Raw genomic sequence first — 20,814 nt, 5'->3', positions numbered from 1 at the left:
ATCTGGCAAGTGCCTCCCTAAGCTTTTTTTCCTCTATTGTGTATGCGTGTCTGTGTCTGTCTATTCATCTATATATAGTGCCCTCAAAATTATACACAGACATAGGCACATTGGGTTCAGATAAATGTAGCCCTACCAGTATGTCCTTGGAGTACAGGACAGGATGGGAAGAACATTTAACCTCTACAGATATATAAGCCAGCAATGCTAACCACTGTACTACTATTAATATCCACTAGGCGCAAGAGGATAATTCTCGGTATAAAATGTTTACATAAAAAGATTATCCAAGGTCAACATTTTTATTTTAACAAGTGACCGCATACTTTTACCGTTATATGACCAAAATATTAGGAGTATACATGCACAATAATTATAAATCCAGTCCTAATATAATAATAACAACCTATGCAATGTGTGGCATTATTGCAGAATACACCTAAATTGAGAATTTGTCAGATTGAAAAAGACAGTAATACATAAAGCCATACTTCAGTAAAATGTATGGGATTGGTTTGAAAGCAGATTCTGGTCTAAGCATATATGTACTGCATGTAAATAAAGAATACAGAAATATTTTTATAGCTTTTATTAGTATTGCTCAATTTTGAGCTAGTCTGTATTTAATTGTTCATTTTAGATATCAAATTGCCAAAGAAGGAATATCCTCATATTGTATGACATTCTGCTGATTTTACACAATTGACTTTGTAATTCCTGTGACTTCAAATCTTAAAAACAGAATGTTAAGCTGGCCACACACTAGACCAACTTACATCCAACCAGCCAACTTGTTGATTGGTTGGAATGAAAATCTGGTAAGGTATGAAAGCAAATGACAATCAGCAATTTGCTCCCAAATGCTGGAAAATGGACAAAAACTGTTGTTTGAACAAATTATTTAGATCAAACATTTAACAAACTTGTTTGAACGTCCATTTGCATCTGTTTTCTGCCAGTTAGGAACAAATTGCTGATCATCATTTACTCCCATACATTACCAGATTTTCATTCCAACCAATCAACTAGTTGGCTGGTTGGACAGATAATCTTTAGATGTGTGGCCAGCTTTACTCTCCCCAATATAAAAGTGAATGGTCACCTGTGGCCACCAAACGTGCAGAGGTCTCATCTCTGCCATCCCAAGAAATCAGACTATCACCTGAGGCTGCTACTGAGATCCCAGTAAAATGTGTGCTTTTATGTCATGAAACCAGATTAAGCAATTAACAAACAGCTACTGGATTTTCACACAGATTATCCAATTGTATTTAAGTTATCTAAAATGCATTACCTGACAAACAGTGTGACGGGCTACCTTTATGGAGAGATAACTTTGAATTAGTTGCAGTCGTGTTTATACAAAAAGTGTTGGCTAATCTGTCAGATTCAGACCAAACTGGTTCCAAAAGAGAATACGTAGCCCAAACTGAAATGACTTCCAATCAGTGACCCAGCAGAATGCCATTAAGATGTCACCCAGAACAGTTTAAGAAACTGTTTTCTGATCAATAGCTATATGAAAAAAACACTGCGCTCTGATAATTAAGTGGGAACATATGAGTAACACCTTAGTATATTAAACTCAATTTATTATCTATAAAAAAGATATTAAAATAATGATAGGACACACATATAAATGACATATGAACACATAATAATCACATAAAATCAGCTAAGGAAGCTATATAGATTGTGAACAATAAAGGATAATTAAGATTGTGAATACAGATAAAGGAGATGATCAGGCTCCAATATTAGTAACTCAATCCTTAACTAATTGCTATAGATATATTATGACAATCTGTCATAATATATCTATAGCAATTAGTTTCAATTTTTCAGCTTGAAAAAGGCTACGGTGGTAGCCGAAACGCGTTGATGTGTTCTCTATTCAGCTAATTGGAGCTGCTCCCTGATCAAGATACCTGCAGTTAATGGTCTGCCAGCCGCTCACACATTTTTTCATGAGACTTGTTACCACTACCTAAGTGCGGCTGTACCAGAAGCGGTAATCCACAATTTCTCCTGAGACAGTGCGGGTGCACACCGGATCCTTGTCCACTGACCACACTGTGCTATCAGAGCACAGGCACCCAAGACGCTATCTCTGCCAGTTGAAGGCAGTAGGCACACAGACGGAGATTGGTATTATCCCCCAACACGCAGTGCGCTGCAGTACATCTACCTCTGCCGTCGTCACTCTCTGGCTGGCGGTGCTGATCCACGCTAAGCCACACTAGGTCCTGTGTTTTTAACACTCAGAGATTGTGATAGCAGTCTTCACAGGTAAACCTTTGGCCTCGATCATTGTATATACTCTCAGGTACCTACGTTTGTGTCCTGCAACACATTTCAGGAATTTACAATTATTTCCTGATACAGACTTACTTGTGGTTCTTCATGTTTACAATTTATTGGGGATAACCCACTGTATCCAGGACTTTGATACATGTGTTGGACATAACACCAAAGGCTTCTGTTTTTTCTAAAGGGGAGAGCTACCACTAGCTAGACTGTGTCAATGTTCTCATTTTACATGCATTGCTGATTACACCTGAATTTGGCTATTTAGCTGCAGCTTTACTTTCTGGCACAGATTGTCATAATATATCTATAGCAATTAGTAAAGGATTGAGTTACTAATATTGGAGCCTGATCATCTCCTTTATCTGTATTCACAATCTTAATTATCCTTTATTGTTCACAATCTATATAGCTTCCTTAGCTGATTTTATGTGATTATTATGTGTTCATATGTCATTTATATGTGTGTCCTATCATTATTTTAATATCTTTTTTATAGATAATAAATTGAGTTTAATATACTAAGGTGTTACTCATATGTTCCCACTTAATTATCAAAGCGCAGTGTTTTTTTCATATTGTTCTTGTAAGTGAGGTTGGCAATCACCTCTAAGTTTCACTGCTGCACTGATAATTGACTCTCTGGCTTAATAGCGCTCAGGCTTCTTTCTGTGTGTTCTGATCAATAGCTACCGCACATTTGCAGCTGTATCCTGCTATAATTAAAATATATGCTATTAAACCAGAACTCCTGATATTACCGCACTACTCTGAAACTGAACACAAGTCATTTATGGTTTTTAACTGTGCAATTTTTCCAGATAACTTTTTAATTGTGTGCCTCTGCCTTTGTATTTGACGTTGTAAAGTTCTCACTTTCTTTTTAAGTTTAAGATTGAAAAGGCAACTGTTCTTCTCATTGTGCACTGTTGAATAAGTGTGGTCAACGGTTATATCTGTCCCTTGGTCTCCTCCTAGAACCTCCATGGAGTTGCAGTGTTCTAGGGCTCGGTCTGTATCTCCCAGCCCAATAATTTTTCTTCTGATTCTTTTTCTTGCTCTGATAACAGAAGGCACTGCATTTAGACGCAGTCGAGGAACCAGGGCCCCTGGTCGCAGGATGTAATCTTTGTCTTTAAAATGATCACTGCAGATTCTGGTGGATGAAGATGGCTTCCATTCACTATGCTGAACAGCTTGAACCCATTTGGACAGGCGCTCAGGATTTTTCATGGGAAACCTATAAAAGATTTTATAGTGAGTCATATTTAGCTTATTTTCACACTAAAATTCCTATCATGGCAAGTCTGTTCTACAGTGAAACATCAATAGTTTATTATGAAGGCTGTGTGAAATGTATCATTAGATTAAATAAAAAAATGACAATATATTTTAGTGACAGTAGTCACACTTCCGTGCATTCCTGTGGTGTAAAAAAAATTACATAACTTAACATATGAAGTGCAAGGGTGTGTCATGGTGTCAGGGACACTAAAGGTGCCTATCCATTAGGCGACCTGAAAGTCTTAACGTCTAACGTTCAGACCTTCAGGTCGCCGAGGTGCGGTGCCCGCACTGAACGGCGTTCACTGAATGTCTTTCAGTGAAGGAGCCCTACCTCCTATCTCCGGGCATACCGAACCCGACGAGCGTCCTCAGGTTGACGGGCATGTTCAGTAGATAGTCGGGGTCGGCAAGGATCCAGCGTGCACGCGCATCGCTGGTCCTTGTCGGCTATCCATTACACGACTTTGTGAACAATGCGACCAAAACCTCCCGGTTTTGGTTGGATTGTTCACAAAGTCGGTTAATGGATAGGGGCCTTAATACATGTTTTCACTTAATGTCTGGCCAGGGATAAACTTAAATACTGAACTGCCCTAAGCATTTTACTCTGGAAAAAAAGTTGCTGGTACAAAATAAAAACGTTTTTCATTCTGACTCACAGGGCAGTGCTACCCACTTAAGCATAATTTCCTAATTAATAGCATCTAATACAGCAGGGTAATCACAGTAACACAACTGGTATTATACACTGAGTGGCCAAGTTATTAAGACCACTGGGTTAGTATTTGTTAGGCAACCTTTTGCCCTTAATATGGCTTGAATCCTTCTAGGCATGGATTCTACAGTCGGTATGGTTTGTAGGGAATATTAGCCCATATGCGATGAACTGCATGTCCGTGACGTTGCCTCTGCCTGCCTGAAGAGTCATGACAATGCAAGAAGGATCCGTGCTTTTGCGCTGGTGTCTCCATATCCTCACCTCACTATCTGCATGGTGTAGTTAAAACGCGATTCAGTAGAGCACATGAGCAGTTTCCAAGTATTTACTGTCCAATTCCTGTGTTCCTGAGCATGCTGGAGGCTTGCAACAGACAGCAATGGCGTATGGACAGGCCTTCTGCAGCCCATAAAATGTAGTGTTCAGCCTACTGTTCATTGAGAGGCCATCTGAATTGTTTCCTGATTCAGATTATCCATAATTTGTTGCACTGTTGTCCATCTGTGGGATAGAACAAATCTGCCCACTCTCCGTTCCACTGAAATACTCAGTAACCATTTACCACCAACAGCCTTGTGCTCAGACCCATTTTTATCTGCTGGCCCACACTGTATATGTTTTAACAACTGTCGCCCTTGAACTATTCACTAGTGCAGCCATTTTGCTGATGCTCGTACTGCTGCTGCTAGCGCCAAAAATCATTCCACATTCAAAGTATGTCAGATCATGTGTTCAGCTTACATTGTTTACCCATTATATCATGAGTGATACACTTCATTTATCTCTTCGTACCTTCACCTTTCAGTTCTTATACAGAGTCATAGATGCCACGTCAGCTTTATCTGCTACTTTGCATACCATTGCCTGGTGGTGATAATAATATGGACACTCAGTATATCTTGTGTATATTGCATATGCCATGCACCAGCTAACTTTATTTTATGCCGGATTCAGTGGTTGTAGCAGAAGTAGACAACTTGTCAGTTGCTGTGGAAGAAGTTCCAACATGACTGGAAAATCTCTAGATGGACGATCATATAGCAGTGCTCTCTATCCTACCCTGATCTGCTACATTCTTAAATAAAGTACACTAAGAATAACCTTACGCAGAGCACCCATACACCTAAGGGCCTTATTCAGAGTTGTACGCTAATACCATCACTGTTGCATCTTTGGACGCAGCAGTGATACTAAAATATGCTAATGCAGCAGGAAGCGCCTGAAGAAAAAAAGCCGCCTTTTATTGGCATTGCAGATCTGAGTGTTGTATTCGAAGACGCAGCATCTGATGGCTGCAGTCATCGCCCATCTAAGCTTACTCAGAATGGCCAACGGAACTCCTCTACCAGGATATCAGCGTTGGAAGACAGACCCTGGCCTCCATTTTGGGGAATGGTTCCTGTCGCCGCCCATTCTTTGCTGTCATATGACCGCAGCCTGATTGGAATTGCAGCACTTACACACGAGGTGCTTGCGCAATCCCTAAAACATTGGTCAATTGCAACTGAGAGGGAACTGCGTACAACCCTCAAGTAGACCCGAAGCCTCCATCCCACAGATGAAAAGGTAATAGCAGTTTCTGACATTCGCATTGATTCATTTCAAGACTTAAGCCAACAACAAGAAAAAAGATCTGATGGAATCCAGTACTTCAACTAGCGTAATAACACAGATTGCCAGAATAAACTAAGGGAGAGTGGAATGCCAGAGGCTGTGCCTGCTCAGGGATTAGTGGATGGGCTTAGATCTTTAATTAACTCTTGGAGAATGACCTAGAATCTAAAATGATTTTTGAATAGGCACACAGGGCTCTCACAGGTTTATTTTCATAAAAATGAACCTGTGAAAAACGACTAAACTGTTCAGGGGAACAAGGATAGAAATATGAATGCAGAATTTCCAAGAGTTGTCCAGGAATACTCTTTAGGATGTTGTGCCCACTTATCGTGGAACACAAGAAGTAGAAAATTAGATTTCCCTGGGGTTTCCCGTTGAGCGTCCAAATGAATCACAATGGAAAATGACTTATCCTTAAAGTTTCAAGTAGTTGGAACTTTCTGTGAGACTTTGAACATCTCAAAAGTCCATGTACTTTATTGGTAGAAAGTAACCCTAACATTGTAGTCTGCACTCCTTCCTTCTACAGAGGAATGGCAGTTTGCTTACAAGGAAGAAAGGAACAGCACCCTCCCACTTAAGTAGTTTATATATCAGATGGTAGCGTTTGCTGTTGTTTAAAGGAAAGAGAGGAATCCAGAACCTCTATTGGAATATCCAGAAGTAGAGTCCCTTATGATGCAGGTTCTACCAAGTAAAGGCAGTACCACTTATTTAAAATGGCTTCAAATTTATTAAAAGTATTGTCGAATAGTCCTAAGATCACAGTAGTATTTAGGAATACATAAACTTGTATTTGGCATCCGGAAAGATTGCATAAACCTTTTATGTGTTTCACGGGTGAGCTTCCAGCTTCATGAGACTTGGTTATGCCAGTATTTTTAGTTAAACGTTATGCTTCAATTTCCATACTGTTTTAAGAATCACTGTGTGGTCAGAATTAGGTAGTAGCGTCTTCCCCGTGTTCAGACCAAAGCCATTTTAAATAAGTGTTACTGACCTAGAAGAATTGATGCTTTTTGAAGGAAAAGGGTGGTCACACCAAATATTAATTTGATTTAGATTTCTCTTCTGTTCATTCACTTTGATAAAAATAAACTATTAACACTTTTATTTTTGAAAGCATTCTTTTACTGTAGAGAGTACCAGCCATTGTGACTAATGCTGGTATGTGCGTAGTGGCAGGTAGTACTCTGGAATCTGCAGGAATGTCCAGCTAAGGTGACTGATGCAGAAGTATACGCAGCAGCAGGTAAGCGCACTGCGATCAGAGGTAAGCTCCCAGCTAAGGTATACCTATCGAAGGTAAGCCGGGTGCTGACAGCCGCGGGCTGGGGGAGGGTTAGGTTAAGGGCTCCCGGGGGGGACTTAGGGCCAGGCACCCCCCCCCCCCCGGGAGTTTAGGATTAGGCTAGGTGAAGGGGGGTTAGGGTTAGGCACCCCCCGGGAGACTTAGGTTTAGGCTGCGGGGAAGGGGGGGTTAGGTTTAGGCACTTATGGGGGGAGGGGGGGTTAGGATTAGGCACTTGGGGGGGAGGTTAGGGTTAGGCATCCCTAAGGGAGGGTTGGGGGGTAGGGTAGGGTTAGTAATAGTTAAAAACACTTACCTGTCGGGATCTTCACTGCCGGTCTTCCAATGTCGGGATTTGAACCGCCGGACGCATGTATTTCATACCTATCCCTTTTATGACAACACTAACTTTATGGATCTTATCCATGTGTCTTCCCAGATAAAAATCCCTACCATACTTCTGTCCACAGATGCTGAAACATGTTTACAACATGTTTACAATCAGATGGTTTGGAAATTTAAGATAAAGGTTCTGTAGCACATGGAGTAGGATCATTCCTGTCTACAAAGAAACCTGTCACTATACAAAGTCCTCCTTCTGCTCAAGTAAAGGTAAACAGCATACTGTCAGAAGATAATGATGATTACTAATGCTGAGCAACAGGGGTGACTCTAGTCACACTTGATTCTCTTATTATGTATGAAGGTTCTTGCTAGGGCAAGATCATCACTTAACTCAATGAGGCATGACATTTCTGTATTCACACCTTTACTATATTGCCATTTCTACCACAGATCAAATAAATGATGCTTGAAGCAATTTCAGTGACTCTTTTGATCCTTCCAAGGGTCTAACATTAGACTGGTTAACATGATTAAAGCTAGGCATATTCTTTACTTCACACCATATTAGACCAATAGGCAACTCATCATTTCCTGCTGGAATGTCACCCTGACTTTGGCATCTTGGGTAACTGGAAAAGCATAGTAGTCATATTTTTGTATACTACCTATTGAGACAATACATCTTGAAAACTAGCTTTGCTCTAGACATAGAGACCTAATTTGCGGATCAACAGAGGTCCTTTTTCTGTGTGAAAGCAGAAATACCTGTGTTGATCTGGCAATTACTGGGTCCAAATGCTTGACCCGGCAATTTGCTTTTCTGTGTAAAGGTAAAGGGGTGAAGGGGACAGACTGGGACTGGCGAAAAAAAAAAAACGGGTAAAAGACGGGTTTTTGTCTTTTTTTCTGTGTGAAAGCAGAATAAGGAAGAAATTGTATTTTCAAGTCTTCACTCCATTACCTTCTCTACACCTCTCCTCCTATACCCATCTTGGCCACCTGAAAATTATAATGTTTAAAATAAAAATACATAAAAATGCGTATAAGTAAGCATTTGGGTAGACTATTTTGCAATGTATACTTTCTATAAAGAAGGCTAACTCGTACCCCTTTCACACATACAGCAAAAACCCAGGTTTGTTGCAGTGAAAGTGCTTCAACCCAGGTTTTTGCTATATGTGAATAGAACCGTCCTGGGTCTATGACCCTGCTCTGTAACCGGGTCAGACTGAGACCTGGGAAATTCCCAGGATGATAGACGTGTATTTCTTGGGTCTGAAATGGGTATAATATTGTACAGTATGCCTATAAGAAGGTAATTATCCCATCTGGGCTTTTTCACATATTGCTGTGTTACAACAGGCAATCATGATGATTTCATTGGAATTCATTCCCACTAATCAACACAAAGTAATTGACATGTGCCAAGAAATGTTGAATCCAACCATTTGTCAAAATAAATTAGGAACAAAAATCTAAAAATCAGTGATCACAAAGGTCACCTCACCATACCACCTCTGCTCATCCTGCGCCTGGTGCTCTGCTCCTGAGAACCTTTGCTATTCCCTTTGCTGATATCATGGTATCGGTGACTGACTGCAACCCTTCCCCAATATGTATAACTTCATGACCACCTGCCTCTGTTTATGTGAACCTCTGTCTCTCTATCGGTCACCCTCTCCTTTGTGATTGTCTCTGTTTGTATTAAGGGTATCCTTTTCTTTCTCTTAAAACAGGATTTTGGTACTTACCAATAAATCCCTTTCTCCGATTCCACAGGGGACACTGGAGGACTTCAAGACAGTGGGATATAGACGGTGCTGAGTGGAGCTGGCACTTTAAATTTTAAATGAAGTGTGACTAGCTCCTCCCCTCTATACCCCCCTATAGGCCAGTATTAGAACTGTGCCCGAGGGGAGCAGAGAAAAAAGATTGACAGAAGAGGAGGAGGCAAAAGTACACATAACAACTGAAAGTTGAAAGCAAAGTAAAATAGAATGAAACAAGAGACGACAAACATGTCTCTAAAATTCATAACATCACCCTAGACAACAAACATGTCGCCAACAGGCATAACAGGTATGGCAGGAAGAACAGCGCCGGGCGGTCGTCCAGTGTCCCCTGTGGAATCGGAGAAAGGGATTTATCGGTAAGTACTAAAATCCTGTTTTCTCCTTCACCCACTAGGGGACACTGGAGGACTTCAAGACAGTGGGGAAGTCCCACGGCTCCCATCACGGGTGGGAAAGCGCTGAGAACCCTGCAAAACAGACCGACCATATTGCGCTGCAGAAGTCGGAAAGGTGTCAAATCTGTAAAACCGAACAAAATTATGCCGGCCCGACCAAGTAGCTGCCCGGCATAGAGATTCCATAGAAACGCCTCGAGCAGCCGCCCACGAGGCACCCACTGAGCGAGTGGAATGTGCGGTAATGGAAGATGAAGGTTCTCTAGACGAGGCCATATACGCCTGTCGTATGGTCAGACGAATCCATCGAGCCAGTGTCTGTTTGGAAGCTGGCCAATCCAGACGAGCAGCATCATACAAAACAAAGAGAGTATCCATCTTGCGAACGGCTGCCATCCTGTCTACATATATGCGAAGAGCTCTAACCACATCCAAGGATCTAGAAGAAGGAGAATCCTGTGGAAGACCCGGAACCAAAATAGGTTAATTGATGTGGGAGGCCGAAACCACCTTAGGCAGAAAATCCATTCTGGTGCGTAGCTCAGCTCTATCCTCATGAAATACCAAATATAGTGGACGACATGATAAAGGTCCCAGCTCTGATACTCTCCTGGTGGAAGCTAGAGCCAGCAGAAGTATCACCCTCCATGAAAGATACTTCAATTCCACCAACTCCAAAGGCTTGAACAGCGAAGACTGCAAGAAAGACAGGACGAAGTCCAAGTCCCATGGAGCTGTAGGAGGAACAAAGGGTGGTTGCAATCTAACCACACCCTGCAGATAAGTCTGCACGTCCGGTAATAAGGCCAATTTCTTTTGGAAGAAAACCGAAAGCGCTGAAATTTGTACCTTCAGAGATCCCAACCGAAGGTCCGCTGAGAGACCTGCTTGCAGAAAAAGCAGAAACCTGGGAAGACTGAACTCCGTAGAAGGCAAAACTCTACATTCGCATCAGGCAACATATGCCTTCCAAATACGATGGTACTGCTTAGAAGTAACTTCCTTCCTGGCTCTAAGCATCGTAGGACTCACCTTAGAATGTATCCCGTTACGTCTTAAGATGGCCCTTTCAACAACCACGCCGTCAAACAAAGCTGATTTAAGTTTGGATAGACTAAAGGACCCTGTAGGAGTAGATGCTCTCTGAGTGGTAAGGGCCACGGATTGTCCACCAACAGGAGTTGAATGTTGTAGTACCAAGCTCTGCGAGGCCAGTCCAGAGCTATCAGCAGGACCTTGGCTTGTTCCCTCTTGATGCGTTGTAGGATTCGAGGGAGACGGGGACATGGAAGAAACAGATAAATGAATTGGAACCGCCATGGTGTTGACAGTGCATCCACAGCCACCGCTTGTGGATCCCTTGTTCGAGAGCAGTAAAGGGGCAGTTGATGGTTCTGTCTGGATGCCATGAGATCAACCTGCGGAAGACCCCACCGTTGGACCAGCTGCTGAAACAACTGTGGATGTAGAGCCCATTCTCCTGGATGTACATCCTGACAACTGAGGTAATCTGCCTCCCAATTTTCGACGCCCGGTATGAAGATTGCCGAAGTCGACCTTGCGTAGCTTTCCGCCCAGACAAGAATCCGACTGACTTCCTTCATGGACGCACGACTTTTGGAGCCTCCTGGTTTGTTTATGTATGCCACTGCTGTGGCGTTGTCGGACTGGACCCTGACTGCTCGGTCCCTCAGAAGGTGAGCTGTTGTCTGTAATGCGTAGAAAACTGCTCTTAATTCCAATATGCTGATTGGAAGACTTGATTCCAGTGCTGTCCAGCGTCCCTGGAAGTGATGTTCTAGAATTACTGCCCCCCAGCCTCTTAGACTCGCATCCGTGGTAAGAAGCGTCCAATCCCACTCTCCGAATCTCTTTCCCTCCGTAAGGTGAACTGAGTTTAAACACCACAGTAGGGAAATCCGAGTGTTGGGTTGTAACCTGACTCTTTTGTGAAGAAACAGGTGGGATCCCGACCATTGTGATAGATCTAGCTGAAAAGGTCTGGAGTGAAAACGACCGTACAGAACAGCCTCGAAGGCTGCCACCATCTTCCCCAGAAGTCGGATACATGCATGAACCGAAACCTGCCGACGTCGAAGGACCAACCTCACCATCTCCTGAATGGAAGTTATCTTGTCCTGGGGAAGGAACACCCGTTGAGACACTGTGTCCATGATCATTACTAGAAACTGCAATCTCTTGTGTCGGTTGCAGATGCGACTTGGGAAAATTAAGGATCCATCTATGACGAATGAGGAGGTTGTGCGTCACGGTGATGTCCCGTAATAGTTGATCCTTGGAATTCACCTTCAGCAGTAGGTTGTCCAGGTACGGAATAATAGTGATCCCTTGTTTCCCAAGGAGACTCATCACAGCCATAACCTTTGTGAGTAGCAGTGGGGCTGAAGATAAGCCAAAGGGCAAGGCCTGAAACTTGAGATGTGAATTCCGAACTGCGAATCTTAGGAACGCCTGGTGAGGTGGCCAAATAGGATTAGAGCAATAAATGTAATTTTACTGCTTCTACAATATACATAGTGTTCTGTCCAGGTATTATTGGACTTTCTGTCCTTTGCCCTTTACACCCATAACTCAAACAAACCCACAAGGAGGTGCACTTGGTGGACCAGTAGGAGTACGTCGAGATCTGGGTAAGTCCCCACATGCTACTTATCTTCTGCACCACATCAGCACCTGATACTGCGTTTTGTTTTTGTGAACCCTTGAGGTGGAGTGGCTGTTTCCTGGTACAGAGACCAATTGGAAAGGGGAGAACACACCTTTATACGCTATCTATTATTCAAGAACTCTAACATCATCCACTATAACTCTGACTTACACACAGATTAACACACTGCCTAAAGTTTTAGCCAACCAGTACTCACTACCAGGATTGCTGTTTTAAGAACTACCATCCTACAGCTTTCTACAGGTGGTTCAAACCAGGACCTTTATTATAAAGACCTTGTTATTAGGATCTCATATCCTAAGCACACAAATCACCAATTAATCATAATTCATTCTTATATCATAATAAATACATTTAGAATACATTCTATAGTTCAGCAACAGTTAACGATACAATAGCACCTCAGACCGCGGACACCAAACTTTATAAATTCAATCCTTAAAAGGAAGGTGGGGATACCTCCCGGGTGTTCAGCTGCTAGAGGTACTACTCAATAGCGCAAATCCTTATAATTATTCTTTTTGTATTCTGCGTCAGCCTGCCAAGTTTTGAGCCACAGCGCCCGCCGTGCCGAAATTGCCATAGCTGAAGTTCTGGAGGCAATAGAACAAACATCCTTAGACGCTTTTCCAAGGTAAGTCGCCGCTTCACCTATATGTTCTGCTAATGGAATGAGTTCCTCCATTGGCAGCTGATGTTTTATTCCGTCCGCCAATTGCTTAGCCTTGTTAGTCCAGCAGCTAACTATTGCTAGACGAAGAGTCACCCCTGCAGCGGTGTAAATGGACTTAAGCGTGCTCTCCAGTCTCCGATCGGAAATGTCCTTTAAAGACGTGACTCCAGGAACAGGGAGCGTAGTCTTTTTTGACAGTCGCGATACAGATTAATCTCCTGTAGGAGGAGTTTCACAAGCCTTTCTATTATCTGCTGGAAAGGAGTAAAAAGATAATAAACGCCGGGATATCTGAAACTTTTTATCTGGATGTTCCCAGGCTGTCGTTAGAAGGGACTCCAGCTCTTCTGATATAGGGAAAGCCGTAGCTTGTTTTTGTTTCTTACGAAAGAAAGACTGTTTTACAGGACCTGAGTCTTCGTCCTGTATTTGCAATACCTGTCGTATTGCAGCAATCAAGGCTTCTATTCCCTCTGATACCGGTTCAAGATCAGACTCCAGAGGCTCTTTAGGCGAATCTGGGGTGTACTCACCCTCTTCTAATTCCGGCATATCCTCCTCCTCCTCCTCTGGGTCATCCCAATGGAGCACTGAGGGTAACAATCTCTTTTTAGAGACCTGAGGAGCGGACGCCATTGTCATGGCTTTGGAAATCCCCTCCATAGAACCAGCTAGGGATCTCGTCCAAGCTGGTTCCTCTATAGCAGCTGACCTGTAAGCCTCTCTTTCTCTGCGAGAAGCCTCCAGTTCAGCCGAGAGAGAGGACATAACAGATGTAACCTGCGTCCAAGACGGTGGTTCTGACATCTCTGCAGATTGTTGATCCGTATAACAACCATCACACAATCTGGAGGTAGATGACTATCCCTGTGTAAATTTGTTTCCACACTTTTTGCAGGTAAATAATTTTTGTGATGCCTTAGACCTGCCAGTCATGCTACATACAAAGCCCACACAAACCACAAGAGGTTAAGTGACAGGGTAAGGAAAACAACAGCGCTCCTAGCAGTGCCAGAACGCCAGGCAAAGTATTCATTATTATTATGCTCTCTCTCTACATCAGCCTAAACCCCTGCTGTAATACATACAGGTCCGTAGGCTGTCCAGCACTGCCTCTCCCTGTAATGGCCGCCAGCAGTCTGCAGTGAAACGCTGGGGCTGATGGGAGGCAGGAGAAGGAAGTCGGAGCTAAGCTCCGCCCCCTGCATTCTAGCGCCGTTCTGTAAACTGGCGCGTGTACCCAGTATATTTGTTGTATATATATATATATATATATATATATATATATATATATATACATACATACATACATACACACACACACACACACACACACACGCACGCACACTGCCTTGCAGTATAATGCTGAGCCGCCTAATGCTGGGAAAACCAGCTACCCTGCTGGTCAGGGAGCCGGAGCACACACACACACACACACAGAGGAAGCCGCCTAATGTAGCCCTGAGCTGGCTGCCCTGCTAATCAGGGAGCCAGCCGTACTGACAGAGAGACGTGCTGGCTGTACTGCCGTCGGCGCGTCTGTCAGCGCTAAGCTGGCTGCCCCACTAATCAGGGAGCCAGCTGTACTTACAAGTCACACTGCCACCGGCGCAGTTCTGACTGTGGGGCCGCCTATGTAGCAATAAGCTGGCTGCCCTTCTAATCAGGGAGCCAGCTGTACTTACAGGGAGACGCTGAGGCTTGGATGCTTCCTGCTGCAGCTGCGGCTCTGACTGTGGGTGGTCCGCGATGCGTGCTGCAAGCAGCGGCATGTGGCCCCCCCCCCTGAAGACTGAGGTCTCAGGTGTCGGGGACTCCAGGTGAAGTGCATGCACTTGCGAGTGGGTCCCCTCCGGCAGCGTCCCGCATAGCAGACAGGCAGATGCAGCTACTGCCTGTCTGTCCTCAGTGATTGTAGGTTATTAAACTATCCTAGCCCTTAAGAGCAGGAGAGATCTTTCTGTGACCTGCTCCTCTCGGGCACAAACTAATACTGGCCTATGGGGGGGGGGTATAGAGGGGAGGAGCTAGTCACACTTCATTTAAATTTAAAGTGCCAGCTCCACTCAGCACCGTCTATACCCCACTGTCTTGAAGTCCTCCAGTGTCCCCTAGTGGATGAAGGAGAAATGAATGACTTACATTTTGTTGCATGCAATAGTTGTCTGCACCACTCTTACACTTGCAGTAGCAGATCAATTTTTACTACTTATAAGGTTTTTAGTTTTAAAAGCAGATCACCGAATACAAAAGTCTGGCCACCCTGCAAAATTACCAGGGAGACAAAGTGAGTGTACAGGGGTTAGTTTATATAGAAGACAGAATAAAAAGAGTGGTTAGTTTATTCAGTAGACTACAGTATAAAAAGCCCTTGTAAAACACTGTGGAGAAAGGAGTCTCTCTAGAAGCATTGGCAGCACATTCAAAATGTTGATAATGTGCCCACAAAGTTCTAGTTACCCCCCTGTTTGTTATGATTTACTCTGCTGCTAAATAATACAGAAGCAGTATTACCAATGATTTGTATATACAACCAGGGGCATATCTAACCATTGGCCAGGATGGCACTCCCCAGGGGCACCATCCGGTGGTGCCACACATAGCCACGGGCTAGAAATCAGGGCTTCCGATCATGACTTTGGTGTGTGGTCTGGGCCCGAGCAGCCGCTAACGCTTACCGGAGGCTAGGGACTTATTTAGTGAAGGTGGAGACGCTGGTAGCAGTACAGAGCCCTGGACCACAAACACTGACTGTGTGTGAAAGACCACCTGACTAAGGAGTCAGACAGCCCAGCCCCTACTTATCCAGGCCTGCCAAATGGCCACAGCAGCGGCTTCAACACAGCCGGCAGCCGCCCTCTGCTGTGTACCGCGATACCTTCTGAATTCCCGGCTCCCTGCACTGCAGCATCTACCGCTGTCACGCGATGTCTGGCAGCGGGCTGGTCTGTGACTGACAGAGTCAGAGGAGCCAGCGAGCAGCACTCCTATAAGAAGACAGAAGACAGCAGGGAGCACCTTACCAGCATTATCAGTAAGTTACTTAAAGTAACCACTGCTCGGGGGGCATCTGGTCCTATTGAACACAAAATGTGGGATCAATGTGGAGGGAGAACACAGAATATAGTTTTGGAGGGGAAACAAGGGAGCACATACAGTGGGATAGGGGAAGGGGAGCTCAGTGTGGGAGGGGGAAGGGGAGAACAGAGTGGGGGCTTAATGGAGAAGGGGAGTGCAGTATGTGGGATATGGAGGGGGGAATGGGAGCACAGTGTAGGAATGGGGGAAGGGGAGAACAGAGTGGGGGCTGGATGGAGAAGGGGAGCACAGTGTGGGATGTATAGTGGGAAGGAGAGCACAGACTGGCATGTGGAGGGAAGCACAGAGTAGGAATGGGGGAATGGGAGCACAGTGTGAGATGAGAATGGAGGAAGAAAAGCACAGTATGGGATGTGGAAGGGAGAAGGAGAGCACAGTATGGGATTGGGAGCCCTCAGTGTGTATTGCTCAAAAGTTGCGCACATCGAACAGCAGTGATCCTGGCAAAAGCTGTTACAGTCTCTGACACCGTCCACTAGGATCACAACTTTGAGTGACACACACTAACAGTGAGACAGACTGGGCAGCTAAGTGTGCTGCTTGTGACAACTGGGGGGTGGCTTGCAGACCGCGGCACCCTGGGGCAGGGCAGCTACTGACATTGGTCAATGTGCCCACCCCTACGCAGAAACTAGTGACTGAAGGTGGATACTTTTATTAAATTAATCTCTATTTTAATTTTTTTTATTTTTTAACTAGAAGAAGAGCGTGCAATTATTCCGAAAATATGAGGGGGGAGGGTGCCAGTCCCTTACTTTGCCAGTGGCGTTCGGACCACTAGATACACCCCTGTATACAACAAACACTTCTACAGCAATCTCTTCACTGAATAAAGCAGAATATATCATTACACAAGACTGACGGTTATACTAAATAAATGCCTCTTCTACACAAGTACAAAACCCAGAACAATTTTATATGATAGTGTCCGGTTAAAGTAACTTGCAATTATGGTACATACACATAGGCGGTTTAGAGTCACCTTTACCATATATTAACATTATTTTAACCAAAGCATTATTATTAATAACGTACAATCCCTTTTGTTATGTGTTTTTTTTTAGATTAAAATGAGTACATTATTTAGAATATCCTTTGGTATATTACTTTGTGCTGCGCTCATCTGTACATGAATACAGTGATATCACTTATTAAACTAGGGATACATTGATAAAGAATTGACCTCACAATCTCTACACCCTGTACTGACTTCACTTCAAATGCTGGATGAACAAAAAAAAAAAATACTATTTAACCCTTTGTTGCTTAGGGTTTTCTAACCTCTGTGTTGAGCTCATATTTTAATGACAGATTCACACAAATTATGTATTGATTCCACCCAGTAGACTAAATTTTCTGGAAATGCCATGCAATGATTCCAGTTGAAATGCCCACAGGGAGGTTACCAGAAGATAATCTTTCAGCAGTCACCTATATTAGAGGAAGCCTCTCTGCACCATGGCTCCGCCCCCAGTGTGTCTGCGGCGAGAAGTGATCGGACAGTCCAACAGAACCCCCACCTGGTGGCTGCAGGACCGCCATGACTGGAACAGACCAGCCACAAATTACAGTAGCCGCAACCTCTCTCCCAATATGTCCCGATAGCTGAGGCCAGCGGTAACCTGCAGCCCAGCAGCACCTCAACCTGTTGGCTTCAGTGCAACTGAGTCTGCTCTCTATATATATATATATATATATATATATATATATATATATATATATATATATATATATATATATATATAGTCCAATATACTGCACTCACACCTTAAAAAGTTATATGTTCAGGGTGCTCTCCAAACCCTTGGGTTCCAAAATATAAGAAATATCTGTGAATTTCTCAGATGAAGGCACTCACTTAAAAATTATTGATTTTATTGAGACATTTTTCTTCAAAAAACTTTTAGACGTTAAAGTCAGACACCATATTTGGTTGTGTTGACGTTTCGGTCCAATTTATGACCTTTTTCAAGACTAGTGTCTTTCAAATCACAAGTTTATAGATGTCAAAATCATATGTATGTTCAACATACTGTATCAGAAACGCTGCCTGGCACAATGAGGATATGGACGTGTTAACATCAACTTATCCTTCATAGTGGCAGCATCAACAGCAACCTGCACAGCGCACACATGGAGCTCAGAGCTCCAGAAGCTTCTGGAGCTCTGAGCTCCATGTGTGCGCTGTGCAGGTTGCTGTTGATGCTGCCACTATGTTGATGCTGCCACTATGAAGGATAAGGTGATGTTAACACGTCCATATCCTCATTGTGCCAGGCAGCGTTTCTGATACAGTATGTTGAACATACATATGATTTTGACATCTAGAAACTTGTGATTTGAAAGACACTAGTCTTGAAAAAGGTCATAAATTGGACCGAAACGTCGACACAACCATATGGTGTCTGGCTTTAACGTCTAAAAGTTTTTTGAAGAAAAATGTCTCAATAAAATCAATAATTTTTAAGTGAGTGCCTTCATCTGAGAAATTCACAGATATTTCTTATATATATATATATATATATATATATATACACATATATATATATATATATACATACATATATATATATATATATATATATATACATATATATATATATGTACACACACACACACACACATTATATATATATATATATATATATATTTTATATATACACCTATACACACACCAATATATATACTAGTAGTATATTGGAACAAATGCCATGTCACCTCAGTCTCTGCCCCCCCCCCCCCCTCGACCCCATCCCACCTGCCTGTCTGGCCCCGCCTACTGCTGTCACAGCTCCATCCTCCACTCTAACAGTAAAGTTTTTTGTTGTTTTTTTTAACTATAAAACAATTAAAATCAAAATTGTCCCCAAAATTGTAGATTGTTTTGTAAATTACACTATGAAATTTTTGTTAAATAAATTATATTGATTCAGGTTTAACTAGCTATAATTTACATGATTTAATTTAAAGATAAACAAAAATGAAATGAAAAAAATTCTACAATTTTGGGGACAGTTTTTTAAATAATATTAGCCAGTTAAGGGCCGTATTCAATTAGTTTTGCGTCCGCGGAAAAGTTTTGCCTGCCCGACTTTCTGCTGACATCCCGTGTTTTGGAGGCGGAAACTTATCGTGTGCGTCTCCGTTTTTCGCCGTATTCAATTACAAACCACGCGAAAACGGCAAGCTGTGAAGTCAGAACAGGCGGAAAGTGCTGTCAGAATAGGGAAAATCAGCCCAAAAAGATGCACTAACATTGGGGATCAATGTAGATGTGTCCGATTAGCCCTAATAAAAGTGTTTGGGGTACTTAAGTTGTTTCAATAGCTTCTTATTAGCGTCTTTGCACAAGTGGTGAAGAATGGCATTAACCAGTATTTTTTGGTGAATATAAGTAATCCTGTCAAATTTGGGGTACTTGAAAATGGGCGCTAGCATATTTTTATGTCTGTAAAGTGAACTTTTAAAAAAGGTGAAAAACCACCCTCATACATGCACCTGCAATCCCAAAAACACTTGGCCCCCCCTATAGCACCCCAAGAAGTCTATTTCGCTAGTTTTTATGCTTGTCCCACCACTTTTTACTCCCCCCCCCCAAATGGAAGTCCTTTTTTGGGGTGTTCTTAAGTGTTTTTCCAGGATTTTTTGACACAGTTGTCCTTTGGGGGGCTATCAATGGTTCTGAGTGGTTTCCCCACATTTGCACCCCAAAATAAAAATGTTGCACTTCTTTTCTCCTGGTATTCTTAGGCGAATCTTTTTCGCCTATTACATTGCATTGAGTTTCTGCGTAGGAAAAAAACGTCTGGAATTTGAATTTGAAGATAAGTTCCGACCACGCAAAAAGCCCCGATCCGCGATACTTTTCCGCAGAAAACGGCTTTTCACTTCTAATTGAATACGGCCCTAAGTGTATGTATCCAAAGAAGAACTACATTTAGCATTTTTACAGCCAAAACTCGTATAACAAGGAATAGTGGTTTGGTTTGAACCCTATCTATCATTTTAAGAACTTTTCATATGTTCAGAGTACAGTATTTCTTGTGCTTAAAACATCTTTAGTCACTTTAGGTTAGTTGAACTCTGAATAGGTTTAGCAAACACAAACACATACATATGTACTGAAAAGTTCTTCATTAATCTAAAAAAAATCACTTAAATTGGTTACCTGTAAAATCGTTTCCCACCTTCTTTAACAAAGATATTATTGCAGCCATACACCACGCAGGTCTTTACACCACTCTTCTCCACAGGACTATGTTTGACCTTGAAAAGTAAATGTAGTGTATAGCTTCAAAAGGTAGATATATTGTTTTAACTTTGTGGACAGCAGCTGTTCAATCATTCAATTATAAGTAAAATAAAAGGTACAGTGGTCTATGGAAAACACTGCACAATGGTACAATCAAGGGTTACAGGATTATATAGGATCGATACATACTATTGAATCCATTGAAGTGTATGTCTGTTTTTTATTTTCTTTTAAATTGTTGATTATCAAAATTATTATATACTCTATCTATAATGACTTAAGATTGAGGAGTTGGTTGCCCCCATTATTTTAGGAGAGTAGCTAATCATGCTAATAAGTCATTTTAAT

At 42.6% G+C, this 20,814-nt stretch overlaps 1 protein-coding gene across 1 annotated transcript in view; it reads right to left on the bottom strand.

Annotated features, from left to right (window-relative positions):
* Positions 1-2,866: 2,866 nt before the first annotated feature.
* Positions 2,867-20,814, bottom strand: part of LOC148537771 (uncharacterized) — a 57,083-nt gene continuing 39,135 nt past the window's right edge. The window contains exons 8-9 of the mRNA XM_088460353.1: positions 20,383-20,480; positions 2,867-3,547 (exon numbers count right to left, since the gene is read on the bottom strand). Coding sequence (XP_088316479.1) covers positions 3,073-3,547; positions 20,383-20,480 — 573 coding nt within the window. The 3' untranslated portion in view covers positions 2,867-3,072. The remainder of the gene's footprint in view (positions 3,548-20,382; positions 20,481-20,814) is intronic.

The sequence above is a fragment of the Taudactylus pleione genome, unplaced genomic scaffold (assembly GCF_031769625.1).
Source record: "Taudactylus pleione unplaced genomic scaffold, aTauple2 ptg000044l, whole genome shotgun sequence".
Taxonomy (NCBI): domain Eukaryota; kingdom Metazoa; phylum Chordata; class Amphibia; order Anura; family Myobatrachidae; genus Taudactylus; species Taudactylus pleione.
Note: the sequence above shows the minus strand (reverse complement) of the source record. Positions and strands in the feature narration are given on the sequence as shown.